The sequence below is a fragment of the Carassius carassius genome, chromosome 35 (assembly GCF_963082965.1).
Source record: "Carassius carassius chromosome 35, fCarCar2.1, whole genome shotgun sequence".
Taxonomy (NCBI): domain Eukaryota; kingdom Metazoa; phylum Chordata; class Actinopteri; order Cypriniformes; family Cyprinidae; genus Carassius; species Carassius carassius.
Window position 1 is genome coordinate 311,028 of NC_081789.1, and position 17,826 is coordinate 328,853.

Genomic DNA, 17,826 nt, shown 5'->3' on the forward strand with positions numbered 1-17,826 from the left:
ACAACAAATCAGAAAACACAACACTAAATCAAAAACTCAACAACGAATCAGAAAACAACAACGAATCAGAAAACCCATCAGTGAATCAGAAAACACAACAGCGAATCAGAAAACCCATCAGTGAATCAGAAAACACAACAACGAATCAGAAAACACAACAACGAATCAGAAAACACAACAGCGAATCAGAAAACACATCAGTGAATCAGAAAACACAACAACGAATCAGAAAACACAACAACGAATCAGAAAACACAACAGCGAATCAGAAAACACAACAACGAATCAGAAAACAGAACAACGAATTAGAAAACACAACAACGAATCAGAAAACAGAACAACGAATTAGAAAAGACAACAGCGAATCAGAAAACAGAACAACGAATCAGAAAACACAACAGCGAATCGGAAAGCACAACTAATCAGCTAAAAGAAACAGAACAATGAATCAGAAAACACAACAGCGAATCGGAAAGCACAACTAATCAGCTAAAAGAAACAGAACAATGAATCAGAAAACACAACAACGAATTAGAAAACACAACAGCGAATCAGAAAACACAACAGCGAATCAGAAAACACAACAGCGAATCAGAAAACACAACAACGAATCAGAAAACAGAACAACGAATTAGAAAACACAACAGCGAATCAGAAAACACAACAGCGAATCAGAAAACACAACAGCGAATCAGAAAACACAACAACGAATCAGAAAACACAACAACGAATCAGAAAACACAACAGCGAATCAGAAAACACAACAGCGAATCAGAAAACAGAACAACGAATTAGAAAACACAACAACGAATCAGAAAACAGAACAACGAATTAGAAAAGACAACAGCGAATCAGAAAACACAACAACGAATCAGAAAACACAACAGCGAATCGGAAAGCACAACTAATCAGCTAAAAGAAACAGAACAATGAATCAGAAAACAACTGTAAATCAGAAGAGAAGCAATTAATAAAATAACACAACAAATCAGAACCATAACAAAAAATCTGAAAATACAAAGGATCAGAAAAAAAAACTGTAAATCAGAAAAAAACAACAACAGCAAATCAGAAAAGAAACAGAACTATGAAGAAGTTATCAAGGTTAACTTTTAAACTCAATAAAGGAATAAATCATAAAATTTAAAATTATAGTCATTTGTATGGTTTTATATAAATTCAGTAGAAGCTTAACAAGCATGACATATCATTTATCATTGTCTTGAAATATGGCTGTCATCCTATACTCATACGTTTAGCCATAGTATTCCAACTATTATTTTTCATTATATTTCTCATTGCATTTAATTTCCCAAACTACTCTTATTCTATTGCATAAACACAAACAGAAATGCTGCAAAAAGATGAGCGTGAAGATTACGGTACAATAGCTGCTCAAAACCACACGCTCGTTTATTGAACGCACAAGAATGTAAACACACTGTGGTTTAATTGCATCATTTACAATAAGTCACCAAGTTGCCTGTGGAATTGTGTTTCACACATTATCTTTGGTTTATTGCGTAATTTACGTGCACTGACGAGCAGAAGTGAAGTGAAATAAACAGAGATCTGCGCAGCATGTAAACATCTACGCCTGTGAAAGTCCTCAGAGCAAAGCTTTCTGCTTCAGTGTAAATGCTTACACTTCTTTAGATTTTATGCCACAATACACAAATTCATTAGAGCTTCCAAACGTCTGTGCGGTTTGAGATAATAACCCAGACTCTGCTTTCCAAAAACACTATATTGTGATGGTCTCAGTGGAACATTTAACTACAACAATTACTGGAATTCAGTAAGTGTTTCAGCATGAAATTAAGTATATTTTTAAGTTAATGTAAGTAATTACAGTTGAAAGCCTTGAGGAGCACAAATATTTTTGTGGTTTCTGCACTTCAGAAAATGTTTAAATCTACTTTATGGGTTAATTATCTTACAGCAGTGATGACAAAATGCCTTTTAATGTTTTATTCTAGCAGGGACCAAGGGGTCTGAAGGGTGATACCGGGGCCCCGGGGGTCCAGGGGTCTCCAGGATTAAAGGTAAGTTCATTGTAGATGTGTATGTAGTGCAGGGGCCTGTGTCTTAAGAACTTTGAACTCAACTAGCAGTTAGCCAAGGGGTAAGAAGTCTTATTTTTTATTTAAATTACACAAGCTACATTTGTATGCAACTGATAAAAGAAAAAAGAAAAACATCAGATGACCAACTTTTAAGACAAGTCTAAGCCTTTTATGCAGTTGGCCACAGTTGTGAGTGTGTGTGTGTGTGTGTGTGTGTGTGTGTTCAAACAGCTGCAGAGGCTTGTGTGTGCATCATATTCTGATTTCACACATTATCATCAGAAGTTCTTGATGTTGCTGAATATGAATGCGAGTGTGTTTTTAATTCTGCTGTGTGTGTTTGGCATGAATTGCTGCTGTAGGGTCAGAAAGGCGAGCCGGGGATTGTGTCTGGAGTTCATGCACCGCAGGGACCCAAAGGACTGAAGGTCACCCATGACTTCTTTAACCTAAAGACTAGAATATCCAAGACGTGTCCCTCGTATTGTTTTGAATGGGGAAATATGCAATTTTCCCCATTCAAAATCCTGCAATCTTGAGGCAGACAAGATTTATCTGCATTGATTTGATTTGTACTTCTCACAGGGAGATTGTGGCGTTCCTGGACCTCCTGGTCAAACGGTGAGCAGCAGATGCTGTGACTTTCACTCTTATTATTATACATTATGAATGTTCCACATGAAAGTTTAAAGGGTTTTAAACATGTTTAATTAATCCCTTCAATTAATATGATAAATATAATTGTTTTCATTATTCTCCATGAATGTCATTTTCTGACATTCCTCTATCACATCATACATTTTTTTTTCTAGAATATATTTTCTAAAACTTAAAGCTTTAGTTGAATATCTCAGTTTCCAGCATCATCATTTTTATTTACTACAAGAAATGACAAAATCAGCCAATCAGAACACACTTGTGATATATACACCAATGTGAAGAGGACCAATGAGAGTTTACTGTGGGCGGAGCTACACAACTCACAAAACACAAGTTTTGATGCTTTTCTGCAATTCTTGAAACAGATGTTACTGAATCTCTCTCTCTCTCTCTCTAAATATATATATAAGAGGAGAGAGATAGATCAGATTATATATAGAGAGAGATAAGGTCATGTTGTTTATGCACTCATCAAGCCAGACCTGTTCATTCATTATATCTGGTCTAAACTCTTAATCTCAGGACTGTTTTGCCGTTATACCGGAGGCAGTCTGACTAACTCTCTTACTATTTTACAATTCATCTGTGTTTTTCTCTTTCCGGTGGCTTTGCTGCTTCTGTTCAGAATATATTGGAAAAGTGTTTGTGTCGCTCTGACTTCTGTCTTGTCTCATTCAGGGCCCTGTCGGACCGAAGGGAGAGTTCGGGTTTCCAGGACGACCGGTCAGTTACTTATTAAAAACATGTATGCTCAATAAACAGTTCATAATATGTCATTAACAGCATTAGTGGATATAACATTATATAACACTTAACAAGATTAACAGTAATGTTTAAAAGTTTGGGGTCAGGAAGAACAACAGTCAGTAAAACAATACAGTAAAAATAGTGAAATATTATTCTAGTGTAAATCATCTGTGTTCTGTGTGAATCTGTGTTAAAGTGTAATATATTTCTGTGATGCTCCGCTGTATTTTCAGCATCATTCCTCCAGTCTTCAGTGTCACATGATCTTCAGAAATCATGATAATATGATGATTTACTGCTTAAGAAACATTTCTGGTTATTAGCAATGTTAAACATAGTTGTGCTGCTCAATATTTCTGTGGAAACTGTGATACATTTTATTTTTCAGGATTCACAGATGAACAGAAAGTTTAAAAGAACAAGATTTTATTTGAAATAGAGATTGTTATAGATTATACAGTAAATGTCTTCGTTGTCACTTCTGATCAATTTAATAAATCCATGATGAATTAAATGATTAATTTCTGTACTACTCCAAACGTTCAAAAATGTGTTTAAGCACAGTATATTGTGATGTGATTCTGGATCTGATGCTGTGTTTCTTCAGGGTCATCCAGGAGTTAATGGTCGTAAGGGTGAGAAGGGAGATTCTGTCGGTTTACCTGTGAGTTATCTCATGTGTCCCCCAATAAAACTATATAAAAAAACTTTATCAGAAAAAAATGAGCGTTCATACTTTTAGCAATTTCTACGGTTTTGGTTCTGAAAGTTTTTTTCAAATTCATCTCTCATAATTTTTTCACAGTTTTAACTGCACATATTTTAAAATGGAATGTCACAGATTACTACAGTATGTATGCCCATACAGCCCATGCTTTATCTGTTGCGAACGTTTTAATACATTACTGCTTAATATGTGTGTAAAGTGGCACTTTAACTAGAAAAAATAAACTAGACTGTTGAGCTCTCTGTTTCTCACACCAGTTCATGCCTTTTCCCAAAACACGGGACTTTAAAGATTCAAAAATATATAAAGAAATAGTTCACAAAAAATTTACTTGAGCTGTAAATGTGTTCACCCTCAGGTCATCCAAGATCAGGATGAGTTTGTTTCTTCATCAGGTTTGTAGAAATGTAGCACTGCATCAGTGTCTCATCAGTGGATGCTCTGCAGTGAATGGGTGCCGTCAGAATGAGAGTCCAAACAGCTGATAAAAACATCACAATAATCCACAGCACCCCAGTCCATCAGTGAACATCTGGAGAAAGATGAAATAAATCCAGCATTAAGATATTTTTAACTCAAATACATAGTCTATAATCCATAATAAACATATCCATAAAAACATATTTTGTCCAGAAGCAACAGTTGTTGGACTGGAGTGGTGTGGCTACATTTCTGAAAATCTGATGAAGAAACAAACTCATGGCCTGAGGATGAGAACATTTACAGAAGGGGAGACACCGCAAACAAAACCAAGTTTGAGATTTTGAGCTTTTTTTTTTTTTTTTTTTTTTTTTTAAGACTAGTGGAAAGAAAACATCTTAAAGGCACTGTTAATTGTTTTTTTTATAGCACTTAATGTCAATAGATTTGAATTATAATACATATTTTTATAGTCCATCTTCTCTAAATGAGTGTTTCTTCTACACTGAGCAGCACTCACACACATCTCTTGTTCCTGTCTGTGAGGGATTGTTCATATATAAATTGCTTGATTATATACATTTTATTCCCTAAAATAATATTGTTTTCTGTCTGTTCAAAGTATTTTCTGAATTATGAAAAAATTTAGATTCCAAATTCCTTTGTGAAAACATTAGAGAGAAATATGTGAAAAAGTGTGAGCAGGTGTTTAGAAGCAGTTTTCTGTCTGGTGAGTAAGAAGTCTTTCTGCTGTAGACGTTGGGTTGATGATATTAATGGTGTGTGTGTGTGTTGTGTTTGTGTGTAGGGTGTCCCGGGGCCCCCGGGGCCTCCAGGACGAGCGGGACCCTTCAGCTGTCCGACAGCAGTGAGTGTGTCTCTGTCTCGGTCTCGTCTCGGTCTCTGTCTCGTCTTGGTCTCTGTCTCATCTCTGTCTCTGTCTCATCTCTGTCTGTCTCGTCTCATCTCGGCCTCGTCTCATCTCTGTCTCGTCTATGTCTTTGTCTGTCTCGTCTCTGTCTCGTCTCTGTCTCTGTCTCTGTCTCGTCTCTGTCTCGTCTCTGTCTGTCTCTGTCTCTGTCTGTCTCGTCTCTGTCTCGTCTATGTCTTTGTCTGTCTCGTCTCTGTCTCTGTCTCGTCTCTGTCTCGTCTATGTCTTTGTCTGTCTCGTCTCTGTCTCGTCTCTGTCTCGTCTATGTCTTTGTCTGTCTCGTCTCTGTCTCTGTCTCGTCTCTGTCTGTCTCGTCTCTGTCTCTGTCTGTCTCTGTCTCGTCTCTGTCTCTGTCTCGGTCCCTGTCTCTGTCTCGTCTCTGTCTCGTCTCTGTCTCTAACACACAGGAGCTCAGTCTCACTTTTCCTCATGTGTCTCTAGGCCATGTTTCCAGTCCCTCCTCTGTCTCGGTCTCTGTCTCTGTCTCGTCTCTGTCTCGTCTCTGTCTCTAACACACAGGAGCTCAGTCTCACTTTTCCTCATGTGTCTCTAGGCCGTGTTTCCAGTCCCTCCTCTGTCTCGGTCTCTGTCTCGTCTCTGTCTCTGTCTCGTCTCTGTCTAGTCTCTGTCTCTGTCTCTAACACACAGGAGCTGATGCTCAGTCTCACATTCCCTCATGTGTCTCTGTCTCTGTCTCATCTTTGCCTCTGTCTGTCTCTGTCTCGTCTCTGTCTCATCTCTGTCTCATCTTTGCCTCTGTCTGTCTCTGTCTCGTCTCTGTCTCATCTCTGTCTCGTCTCTGTCTCTGTCTCGGTCCCTGTCTCGTCTCTGTCTCGTCTCTGTCTCGTCTCTGTCTCATCTCTGTCTCGTCTCTGTCTCTGTCTTGTCTCTGTCTCTGTCTCGTCTCTGTCTCATCTCTGTCTCGTCTCTGTCTCTGTCTCGTCTCTGTCTCATCTCTGTCTCGTCTCTGTCTTGTCTCTGTCTCTGTCTCATCTCTGTCTCATCTCTGTCTCGTCTCTGTCTCTGTCTCTGTCTCATCTCTGTCTCTAACACACAGGAGCTGATGCTCAGTCTCACTTTCCCTCATGTGTCTCTAGACCGTGTTTCCAGTCCCTCCTCGACCCGGCTGTAAAACACCTGTGAGTGATCATCATCGTCATCATCATCATCATCTTCATCATCTTTACACTCACTCTGTCCAAAGATTATTCCTCCAAATTTTGTGTAATTTATTATTATTATTATTATTATTAAATATCAAATACTTACTTTATTTACTTTTTTAATTTAGCATTTTAATATATAAATGTTTTGATAATATTTTATAATATAGTTTCATAATATTAATACCCCCCCCCCCCCCCATTAATGTAGCAGCTACAGTTCACTCTGGAGAGGTAATTCACTATTTTTAATGTGAAAAATGACACTTCCTCTTTAACCCATCAAGTGTAAAGCACATTGTATTTTATATGAACTTAATGGATGTCAAGTGGCTAATATGTGATTTCATACATCATTATGTTTATTAGATCATGCTCCCTTCATCTGTGGCTGAGGTCCTTCAGGTGGAGATGACTGAATGTTGTCATATTAGAGATGTGTTTATGGACTGATACGGCTCATAAACAGTACATTTATAGTTTTGATGTATAGTGTATCTCTCAGCTGTATATTGAGACACACAGAGAGTCAAGGACAGTGATTTCATCGTGAACACACGTTATGTTTGAATAGTGATGCATGCTGTGGATTATTATCTGAAACAAGCTCATCATGCACCTGTGAGCTCGGATCACTCTGTAATAAAACATATGAAGGCTGGGGAGCTGTGCATATGCCAGCATTCAGTGCACATGGTCTATAATCCACACAGACATCTCTGTGGTGCTCAGTTCTGCGTGCTGCATGTCACACAGATGGAGGGTGATCTGATCATGGTGCTGGTGTAAGCCTAACACTATCTCTGCTTTGATGGAACGAGCATGGCCTGATGTTTGCTTTCCTTCTTGTATTTTTACAGTCCTCTATTTTATTCCTGAAAGGAAAAGTTTTAGATGTTGTGCAATAACAATAACCTAAGCATCATCTCACAAAGAACACAGCTGGTTTTTCATCAGAACATGACGGACACTTCCATATTCATCCAGCATTTGTTTCCACATCCAGATGTTGAATGAACACTAGTTCTGTTAACTAACACATACTGGTCTTTCTTTGATTTTCTTTAGGTAACCAGTGGTTCTACACAAGGTGAGTTTAAGAGTTGTTTACTTATTATCATACTCTACTGTTTAAAAGTTAATTAGAAATGTAAACTTTTATCAATCAAGGATGCATTAAATTGATCAAAAGTGCCAGTAAAGACATTTATAATGTTACAGAAGATTTGTTTCAAATAAATCATTTTCTTTTGAACTTTCTGTTCATCTGTGAATCCTGAAAAATAAATGTATCACAGTTTCCACAAAAATATTTAATGTTTTCAACACTGATAATAACCAGAAATGTTTCTTGAGCAGTAAATCATCATATTATTCTGATTTCTGAAGATCATGTGACACTGAAGACTGGAGGAATGATGCTGAAAATACAGCGGAGCATCACAGAAATACATTACACTTTAACACAGATTCACACAGAAAACAGATGATTTACACTAGAATAATATTTCACTATTGTGTTTTTGATAAATTTGTTTTTGAATAAATGCAGCCTTGATGTGTAGAAGAGCCTTCATTAAAAACTTTAGAACATTTTACTGACCCCAAAAACATTGAATGGCAGTGTTTTTGACAATACAAAATAATTATCACTTTTTGTCTCACTTTTCTTGTGAAAACACATTCACATAAGAATCATTTCAGATTATGTTTTTGTCAGTGTTCAGTGATTTTGACTTTTTAATAATTGCACCTTTATTTTGCACTTTTGTTTTGTCATAAGTAAAGGCAGACTGTATGCTTTCTGCAGTCTGCAATATTCAGAAATAACAATTATTTTTCAAATGTTAGATTTCAGGTGTGTTTTAGTCAGTATTGTGTGTTTGCTGGCGTGTCTCTGATGGTTTGTGTTGATTGTGTGCTCCTGACCTGTAGAGGGAGCCAGCAGGGACAGAGATCTGCCTTCCTCCTCCTCATCTTCCTCTGGTACACACCTGATCAATCACATCACAGCAGTAAGAGTTCCCTCGAGCAGCTGTTCTTCTGTGTCTCTGATGCTCTGATCTGTTCTCTCACAGGAGACACACTGGGAACCAAAGTCACGGTGAGTGAGATCTCAGACGTTCTCTCACAGACACTGAGAGACAGAGATAGAGCAGAGACTGAGCTGATGTGTGTGTGACTGTCAGACTGACCCGGGATCCAGAGGAGAGACCGGAGAAACTGGGATGAGTGGGAGACCCGGTTCAGCAGTGAGTGACACACACATACACATACATGCACACACACACAGACTTACACATATTATTCTTTTATTAATGGATGAACTGTTTCTTTAATTTGACCAGGTCAGGTGGTCAGGAACAGTCCAGATGGAGGGTCTCCACACACAGTGCTGTGAAATGTCTAATAATGTTGGTTTTCAGCAGGGGGGTAAAGGAGAATCTATCATCGGACCCCCTGGTCATCCAGGACCACGAGGACCCCCCGGTGCACCAGGTTTCGGGAGAATCGGTGTGGCTGGACCTCCTGGACCACCAGGACCTCCCGGACCTCCTGGACAACTCAGACCTGGTACGAAGTCTTGTATTCTCCGTCATGTTCAGCCCAGTCCGGGTCACTGGAGGTCAGGAGGTTCTGGTGTTTGTTAGTGTGAACGCTCCCCTCAGCTCTTCATCTGAGTGTGATGAAGGCAAACACTTCTGCTGCTCTCTCACTTTGATATGAGTAGACGCTCAGAGTTCATGTTGTTTCAGGCCTGATGATCCCTGGCCCTCCTGGACCCCCCGGGCCCCCGGGACGAGCTGCTGAGGCCTCCAGCGCCGTGAGTCAAACACAACACTCACAGTCTGATCAAACCTGTCCAATCCCTCCGTCATGTGCTTTCATGTTGCTCTGCTCGATGGAGACCCTGAGATCTTCACAGCAGTACATCAGCTCTGTTTCCTGATGCTCATAGCTGGAGAACTGAGCTTCATTCAGAAAGGAAACCTAACCCAGCTTTACTCTCTTAATGCATTCAGGTCCACTTTGACCTGGAAGAGATGCATCGTAGTTTTAGTAAGGGAATAAAACACTGCAAATGCTTTAAGATCCTCCTAATACACATCATTCATTCATTCATTTATTATGAATGACTTATTTAAAAAAAAAAAGATTTAACAAATATTTGAATAAAAATAATATCTATGTTGTTTTGTTGGAAATAAATATATAGGTTTTATAAATGTGGACTGTTTTTGAACATTCATTTGAAGGAATTTAATTCAACTTCATTTAATCCACTGGGGTTAATATTGATGACTCTCAGATTTTATATTGCTATAAATTTCATCCAATGATATGTTAACATTTTAATGATTTCATGTATTTATATTTTGGATAGGTAAACGTTTTTGGGTGTGTTTAAATGTGTGATTTGATTTTTAATTAATAAAAAAGTGGTAAATGTGGTAACACCCTTCCCCAATTTTCCACACTCAGTCTTTAATGAGAAGTTGCTGATCAGGTACAATATGTTTTTAGATGTATATATATATATACAAAGTACTGTTGAGCAGCAGAACATGCTTCGTACAACTCTGATCTATGGACAAGAACCTGTACAAATTCACTCATTTATAATGATGTTCACCATAGTTCACCAACAGTGAACATATCACTTACAGAGCACCATAAGCATCTAAATATGTTAAACCTTATATATAATTTTGTGTTCCATGGAGGAAAGAAACGTATGATTTTATTTGAGTGTATGAAATGTTGTCCTGCAGGTCAGGAAGTATGAGAGTGTGCAGGCCATGAGCCAGCAGTCGTCTGCAGTCGAGCGCGGGACGCTGTCTTTCGTTACCGACTCTAGTAAACTCTATATAAAGGTTCCAGGAGGCTGGAGAGAGGTTCAGGTAACTCTCCAGATCAGATCAGATCAGTCCTCATACTCTTCATATTTCACAACTAATGAGGTGTTTGTTCCTCAGCTCGGCGGGATGATCGAGATGTACCCCGTCCTCTCACAGGATGATGTAAGGACTGCATGTTTACATCTTATCCAGCACATTATATTGTCTTCATATGGAAACTGAGAGTCATTACAGCGAGACTGTTTGTGTTTCTGTGTTGGTCTGCAGGCTGAGCCCCTGATCCTGAGCCCACTGCTCCGTCACACACCCAGAACACACACCAGAAGCACGGTAAGCCTCTGTGTGTGTGTGTGTGTGTGTGGAAGAAATGCTTTTACACAGCAGTATAGGAGCTGAGGTGAATGCGGGCTGGAGTCATTTACTCTGGCTGTGATGCATCTTTACCAGAGACATAGCTTCACGTTTGATTTGCTCTGTCAAACTTTGTAATATATTTTAGCATTTCTGTAGTAATCGTACGGTTTATGATGATCACACAGAGCAGCAGCAAGTGCGAGAGGTTGTCATAATAACTTGTAAATGCTGCGCTGTCTATTTTTGCTGCACCAGTAATAAACACTATAATCAAATAGAATGCACTATAAACATGTTTGCCAACAGAATCACAAAAGTAGTGAGTTAAGATATCTGCTGGACTTGATTCAGTTAAACACACAGAAGCAGGCACACAAACACATTTATTAATCTTAAATCTTACTGAAAATGACTGATTAAGCTGTTTATATTCTGAAGAGGGCTCTCAGTAGATTAATCATTTTAATTAGTCATTCATTCATTTGATTCATTCAAACAACTGATTCGTTCAGGAATAAACGTCTCTCTTTATGAATGGGCTTTTGAATCATCGATTCAAACGATTCGTCCAAACGCTATGACTTTAAAGGTAATATGTTTGCTTTAAAATTGAGCAAAAACATAATATTTGTGTTTAAAATAAAACACAATATCAACTTCTTGTTAACTGAACTGTTGTGTAACATCACATTTAAACTCATGATATTCAGGACTAAATCAGCACTCTTGTGATTTCTTATGATATAAATATGAGAAACTCATACAGGGACATTTTTGCACCTGTATCTTGAATTTTAGGGCATAACTGCATTTAAACCCTAACCCTAACTACGTTAAAATATTTAAATCACATTACTTTTCATAACTAATTAACTAAGTTATGCTTTACACTGACATCCCTAGTTCTGAAATCTATCTCTAGGTTCTGTACTGTGTGCATTACATTACATTTGGATGTAAATGGTCTTTTTCTTGACACAAATGTAAAACACTGATCTACAAGAGGGTCGTGCGGATCACCTTTATGAGATTGTACGGGTCTGGAGTCATCTTCATCTGACTTATTTAGGTTAGGGCCAGATCCCTCTGCAGTTGTTGTATGTCGTAAAAATGCTAAATATCCATGTACACCATGCAACAGGCAAGCAGGAGGCTATATAACATATTATGAGCCAAAATGCACAACTTCTTATGCAAATGAAATTGGGGGAGCCAAGGGTAACATTTTATTTATTAATCATGCCCCCACCACAAGCTCCGCCCATTAATTATTTTGAGCAGGCACAGAGCAGCATTAAGTGAAAGTATTGTGACCCATACTCAGAATTCGTGCTCTGCATTTAACCCATCCGAACCCAACACACACACACACACACACACCGTGAACACTATTTATGCTGCGGCGCCTGGGGAGCAGTTGGGGGTTCGATGCCTTGCTCAAGGGCACCTCAGTTGTGGTATTACCAGCCCGGGATTCAAACCCACAAGCTTAGGGTTAGGAGTCAAACTCTCTAACCACTAGGCCACGACTCCCCTGTTAACTGTAACTGAGTAAAGACATCTAGAGAGGCGGAGAGACAGATGATGTGTTCTGGTTTTTCTGAAAGCTGGACAATATATCGAATATTCACAACACTTATATTTACAGTGATTATTCTGGAAGTATAAACAACGTTGTTGACTCAAGTTGATTGGTCATCACTTAAGTGTGGCACTAATGACCAGCATTCAGTAGTTTGGGGATGATAAGATATCTCAACTGTCTCATCTGTTCCCAAGCATTAATTTGATCAAAATTACACTAAAAACAGTAATATTATGAAATATTTTAACAATATAAATGGGCTGTTTTCTGTCTGAATATATGTAAAAAAAAAAATGTATTTATCGTTGTGATCTTAGTCTTCAGTGTCACAATCCTTTAGAGATCATTATAAATGTCTTTACTGTTACTTTTGATCAACTTAATGTGTCCTTGCTGAATAAAATAATCAACTTCATTAAAAACAGCCTTCAGGACTCCAAACTGTTGAACACTAGTGTATTATATATATATATATATATATATATAATTAACATATTTTAGTAAATATATACAGAAACAATTCATTTATATACAGTCCATTCATTTATTACCCAAAAAGTCTTTTTTTAAATAATATCAATTTATTTATTTTTTATTTTTGGACACTTTGGATACAATTTCAAATATATAAATGTGTATACACTGTATACACAATATTAAATATAATGTATATAATGTGTGTATATATGAAAAAAATTAAATATTTAAATCTCTAAAAATGTATACCATATAATATATCGGTGCATTTAAATAAAAATAATATTTGCTGAAAACAGTGTGGAAAATATGTCTTTTTGAGCAGTTTTAGACTAGATTATGGTGCGGTCCATCTGCTGTTGGTGAAGCTGTGGGATAGTGAAGAGAGACACACTGTGTGTTTGTGTGTTTGTGTGCACGCTGGAGTGATTATATTATTCTCAGTTCCTCCGCCGATGATCATTCAGAAGCACGTCTGCCAATGACAATAGTTCGGTTTACTAAAGAAAGAAAATCTCTCCCAACTATTACTGCAAACTATTCGGGGAACCCTCTCATTTGAAACATTACTATATTAGAGGTTATAATTAACAGCAGAGCCAAAACTACTGTTTATGTTCACATATAATACTCAGACACAGATGAAATGTTTGAGTGTTTGTTCCCAGACTGACGCAGGATCAGTTTGAGAGAGTCTTCTGACAGTAGTGAATATGGATGTGTGTGTCAGTCTCTGAGCTGACACTGTGTGTGTGTGTGTGTGTGTGTGTGTGTGTGTGTCTCAGCTCAGGTTAGTGGCTCTCAACACACCGCTGACCGGAAACCTGGGCTCCATCCACTCGGTCAATAAACTGTGCCGGACTCAAGCTCAAGCCATGGGCATCAGAGACGACTACCAGGCCTTCCTCTCACACCACCTACAGGACCTGATTGACACCGTGCAGCCCATGTACCGAGCAAACATGCCGATCGTCAACCTGAGGGTAAAGACGCTTTCTGTCATTCTCACGAATAAATCATGAATGCTGTGACATTTCTTTGTAAAGGAAAGACTCTTGTGTTTTATTTAAGGCCTGTGCTCAACTATAGTGAATAAAGTGAGTGTTGTGTGAGTAGACATGTGTGGCCCTACCTGGAGCACAAAACCAGTCTCAAGGGTCCATTTATCTTTTTTATTGAGATGTATACATCATCTGAAAGCTGAATAAATCATCTCTCCATTGATGTGTGGTTTGTTCGGAGGACAATATTTGTCTGAGATACAACTATTAGAAAAATCTGGAATCTGAGGGAGCAAAAACATCTAAATATTGAGAAAATCATCTTTAAAGTTGTTCAGATGAAGTTGTTAGCAATGCATATTACTAATCAAAAATTAAGTTTTGATATATTTACGGTAGGAGATTTACTAAATATCTTCATGGAACATGATCTTTACTTAATATCCTAATGATTTTTGGCATAAAAGAGAAAAGTATAATTGTGACTCATACAGTGTATTGTTGTGTATTTCTACAGAATTACGTCTGTGACACTGATGACTGCTTCTGTGCTGCAGGGACACTGATGTGTTTTGTTCTTGATGTGAAGAGGGCTTAAAGGGATAGTTCACCCAAAATATCAAATCATTTAGTCTTCCTCATGCTGTTCTAAAGCATTCTGTTCTTGAACACACTGTGCTGTATGTTTGATTTACTGATAACTTTCCTCTCTAGTGAGCTGGAAACCCTGCTTTGAGTCGAGAACCGGATCATTTCAGTTTATAAACAAATCATTGTTTTGTGCAGCAGATCAAATGATTCACTGAACACTTGAAAGATTGGATTTGTTTTAATGAAGCAGTCATGAACTCAAGAAGAGCCAAGGAGGATGTCAAGATTTCAGTCAGAAGCAACTTACACCATTATTTAAAAGTTATTAAGACATTAACACTTTTATTCATCAAAAATGCATTAAAGCAATCAAAAGTGACAGTAAAGACATTTATAATGTTACAAAAGATTTAATTTCAAATAAATGCTGTTCTTTTGAACTTTCTGTTCGTCTGTGAATCCTGAAAAATAAAATATATCACAGTTTCCACAAAAATATATCAGTGTTTCTAACTTTGCTAATAATCAGAAATGTTTCTTGAGCAGTAAATCATCATATTTTCATGATTTCTGAAGATCATGTGACACTGAAGACTGGAGGAATGATGCTGAAAATACAGCGGAGCATCACAGAAATACATTACACTTTAACACAGATTCACACAGAACACAGATGATTTACACTGGAGTAATATTTCACTATTTGTACTATAGTTTTGATCAAATAAATGCAGCCCTGGTGAGCAGAAGAGACTTCATTCAGAAACATCACAAAATATATCCGAGCCCAAACTTCTGAACACTAGTGCATGTATTGATCTGCACACAAAGCTGCTAAATCATTCTGTTATTGTGTCTTTGGAAGCTTTAAAGCCTCAGTTGTGAGTGTTGTGAAGAGTCTGATGTTAGTGAAGGGCTGTAATCAGAGTCTGATGTGTTCAGGGTGAAGTCCTGTTCAGGAGCTGGCACAGCATCTTCTCCAGTCATCCCCTGCCTCCCGGCGTCCCGCTGTACTCCTTCGACGGGCGAGACGTGATGAGCGACCCCTTCTGGTGAGTTCTTCACACTCTCCACAGTCTCCTGGAGTAGTGTTATGCACGTTTTAGGCAAACAGCTGCACGTGTCTGTGTTCAGTCCTGTCTTTCTGCCTGATGAATAGCTCAGACTCTCGTGAAGATCTGCTCTGACCACAGTCCAGACGACTCTGGCTTTCAGATTCCTCCACCCCTGACCTTTATTTTTGGTTCTGTGTGTATGTGTATTTATACTCCAGGCCAGTAAAAATATCCTGGGATGGTCCGTGACAGAGGAGCAGTAATTGTGGTCAGCTAGTAGCCGTTTTTAGTTTGTTTGTGAGGTTTGTGGAAGTCTGGAGCAGAAGAGACGTTTCACAGAGCAGCGGTGTGCCATAAAGCCTTCATACACTCTTAAAAACAAAGTGCTTCACAGCGATGCCATAGAAGAACCTTTTGTGTCTGAACGGTTCCATAAAGAACCTTTAACATCTGAAGAACCTTTCTGTTACTCAAAAGCTTCTTTGTGGTGAAATAAGGTTCTTCAGATTATGAAAGGTAAGAGAGAGATGATTCTTTAAAGAACATTTGACTGAATGGTTCTCTGTGGAACCAAAAATGGTTCTTCTGTGACATCCCTGTGAAGAACATTTTAAGCATCTTTATTTTTAAGGGTGTAACTGTTCAAAACATCCAGATATTTACATGTTTTAAAAACTAAAACCTTACATCACTTGCATTTTATCATTTTTCACTTTTATTATTACGGTAAAGTGTTCATTTTGACAATATATTGATTCAGTTCTAGCCATAGCCTTTTGACTGAAATGCTTTTTAGTTTTAGTCGTGTTTAATTACATTGTTATTCATTAAGCATTTCTCTAAAAGGTCCAAAGTCATGATATGTTCCTGGAGAAACTATCTATTTATCTGTTAATGTGAATGATAACAGACACAGGTTTAACTGCTGTGACATATAACGTCTGTATTTATCTTAAAATTAGATCAAATTAGAAATAAGGACATGGTGTGAAAATGTTTCTTTTAAATGTTCTTTAAGCATTTTAAAATAAGTAATGTTTAAAAAAAGATACACGTGAACATCAAACAGAAAACAAAGCATTCCACAAATTATGTTAAAATAATGTGTTAATGTGTCATTAAAGCTTTGTTACGTATGGTGAACGTGATGATAATGTTCCTGTAAATGTTAAAGTTTCTGAGAGTGTTCTGTGTCTTCAGGAGTGGAGCTTTGGTTCTTCAGCAGGTTTTGTGAAGCTGATTGTCAGATGTTGTGTTTGCTCCACACTGTCTCATGATGGTTCATAACTATATGGTGCTTTATTGAATTGGTGGTAAATTTATATGAATGATGCAGCATTCATGTCTGTGTGTGTGTGTGTGTGTGTGTGTGTGTGTGTGTGTGTGTGTGTGTGTGTGTGTGTGTGTGTGTGTGTGTGTTCAGGCCTCAGAAGGCGCTGTGGCATGGTTCTTCAGACAAAGGCGAGCGTCTGTCCTCTCTGAACTGTGAGTCGTGGAGAGCGGGTGACATGGCCATCACCGGTCAGGCATCGTTCCTCTACAGCGGGTTACTGAACCAGCAGACACGCAGCTGCTCCAACCGCTTCATCGTCTTGTGCATCCAGACCAGCCACGAGCATCAGACCCGTCCGCAGCTCCACAGACGCCTGCAGCACAGATCCTGAAGCCTGACGAGGAGACCGTCTCAGCCAAGCCAGCGCTCTCCAGTGTAACATGTGCTGGCCGTTCCCAGTCATGGACTGCAGAGAGACGCTCTCTTTATCATTTGGATGCACTGTACTTTATATATTGTATTTTTGTTTTTGATTTTCCTAAAAAAAAAAAAAAGTATTTGTGATCACATCATTTATTTGTTTCTTATTCTGTTTATATTTAATTTAATTTCTGTGTTTATTTATACAGTGACCCCACATCATTTGCAATTTTTTTAATTTTTGATACTGCATCCATTTCACTGAGATTTCAATTTACATTTACATTACACAATCTATCTGATTAAAAGATCAGATCAGCATCAGATCACATTTTTATAGATTTTTTAAAGCAAGTCAACTGAAGCAGTGTTTGTCTTTTGAATAAAACATTTTTTCCCAAATTTGATCTTTAAGTACTTATTTTCATATGTGACCCCGAACCGGACCACAAAACCAGTCATAAGGTTACATTTTTGGAATAAATCATCTCTCCAG

At 38.1% G+C, this 17,826-nt stretch overlaps 1 protein-coding gene across 1 annotated transcript in view; it reads left to right on the forward strand.

Moving 5' to 3' along the window:
• The window catches only part of LOC132115606 (collagen alpha-1(XV) chain-like), a 67,037-nt gene extending 49,482 nt beyond the window's left edge, over positions 1–17,555 (forward strand). Inside the window, exons 24-43 of the mRNA XM_059524025.1 lie at positions 1,983–2,045; positions 2,429–2,494; positions 2,652–2,687; positions 3,405–3,449; positions 4,081–4,137; positions 5,429–5,488; positions 6,649–6,690; positions 7,783–7,804; positions 8,104–8,198; positions 8,650–8,700; positions 8,793–8,818; positions 8,900–8,966; positions 9,141–9,288; positions 9,471–9,538; positions 10,488–10,616; positions 10,692–10,736; positions 10,842–10,904; positions 13,776–13,973; positions 15,525–15,634; positions 17,061–17,555. Of these exons, the coding sequence (XP_059380008.1) occupies positions 1,983–2,045; positions 2,429–2,494; positions 2,652–2,687; positions 3,405–3,449; positions 4,081–4,137; positions 5,429–5,488; positions 6,649–6,690; positions 7,783–7,804; positions 8,104–8,198; positions 8,650–8,700; positions 8,793–8,818; positions 8,900–8,966; positions 9,141–9,288; positions 9,471–9,538; positions 10,488–10,616; positions 10,692–10,736; positions 10,842–10,904; positions 13,776–13,973; positions 15,525–15,634; positions 17,061–17,301 (1,632 nt within the window). The 3' untranslated portion in view covers positions 17,302–17,555. The remainder of the gene's footprint in view (positions 1–1,982; positions 2,046–2,428; positions 2,495–2,651; positions 2,688–3,404; positions 3,450–4,080; positions 4,138–5,428; positions 5,489–6,648; positions 6,691–7,782; positions 7,805–8,103; positions 8,199–8,649; positions 8,701–8,792; positions 8,819–8,899; positions 8,967–9,140; positions 9,289–9,470; positions 9,539–10,487; positions 10,617–10,691; positions 10,737–10,841; positions 10,905–13,775; positions 13,974–15,524; positions 15,635–17,060) is intronic.
• Positions 17,556–17,826: the final 271 nt, after the last annotated feature.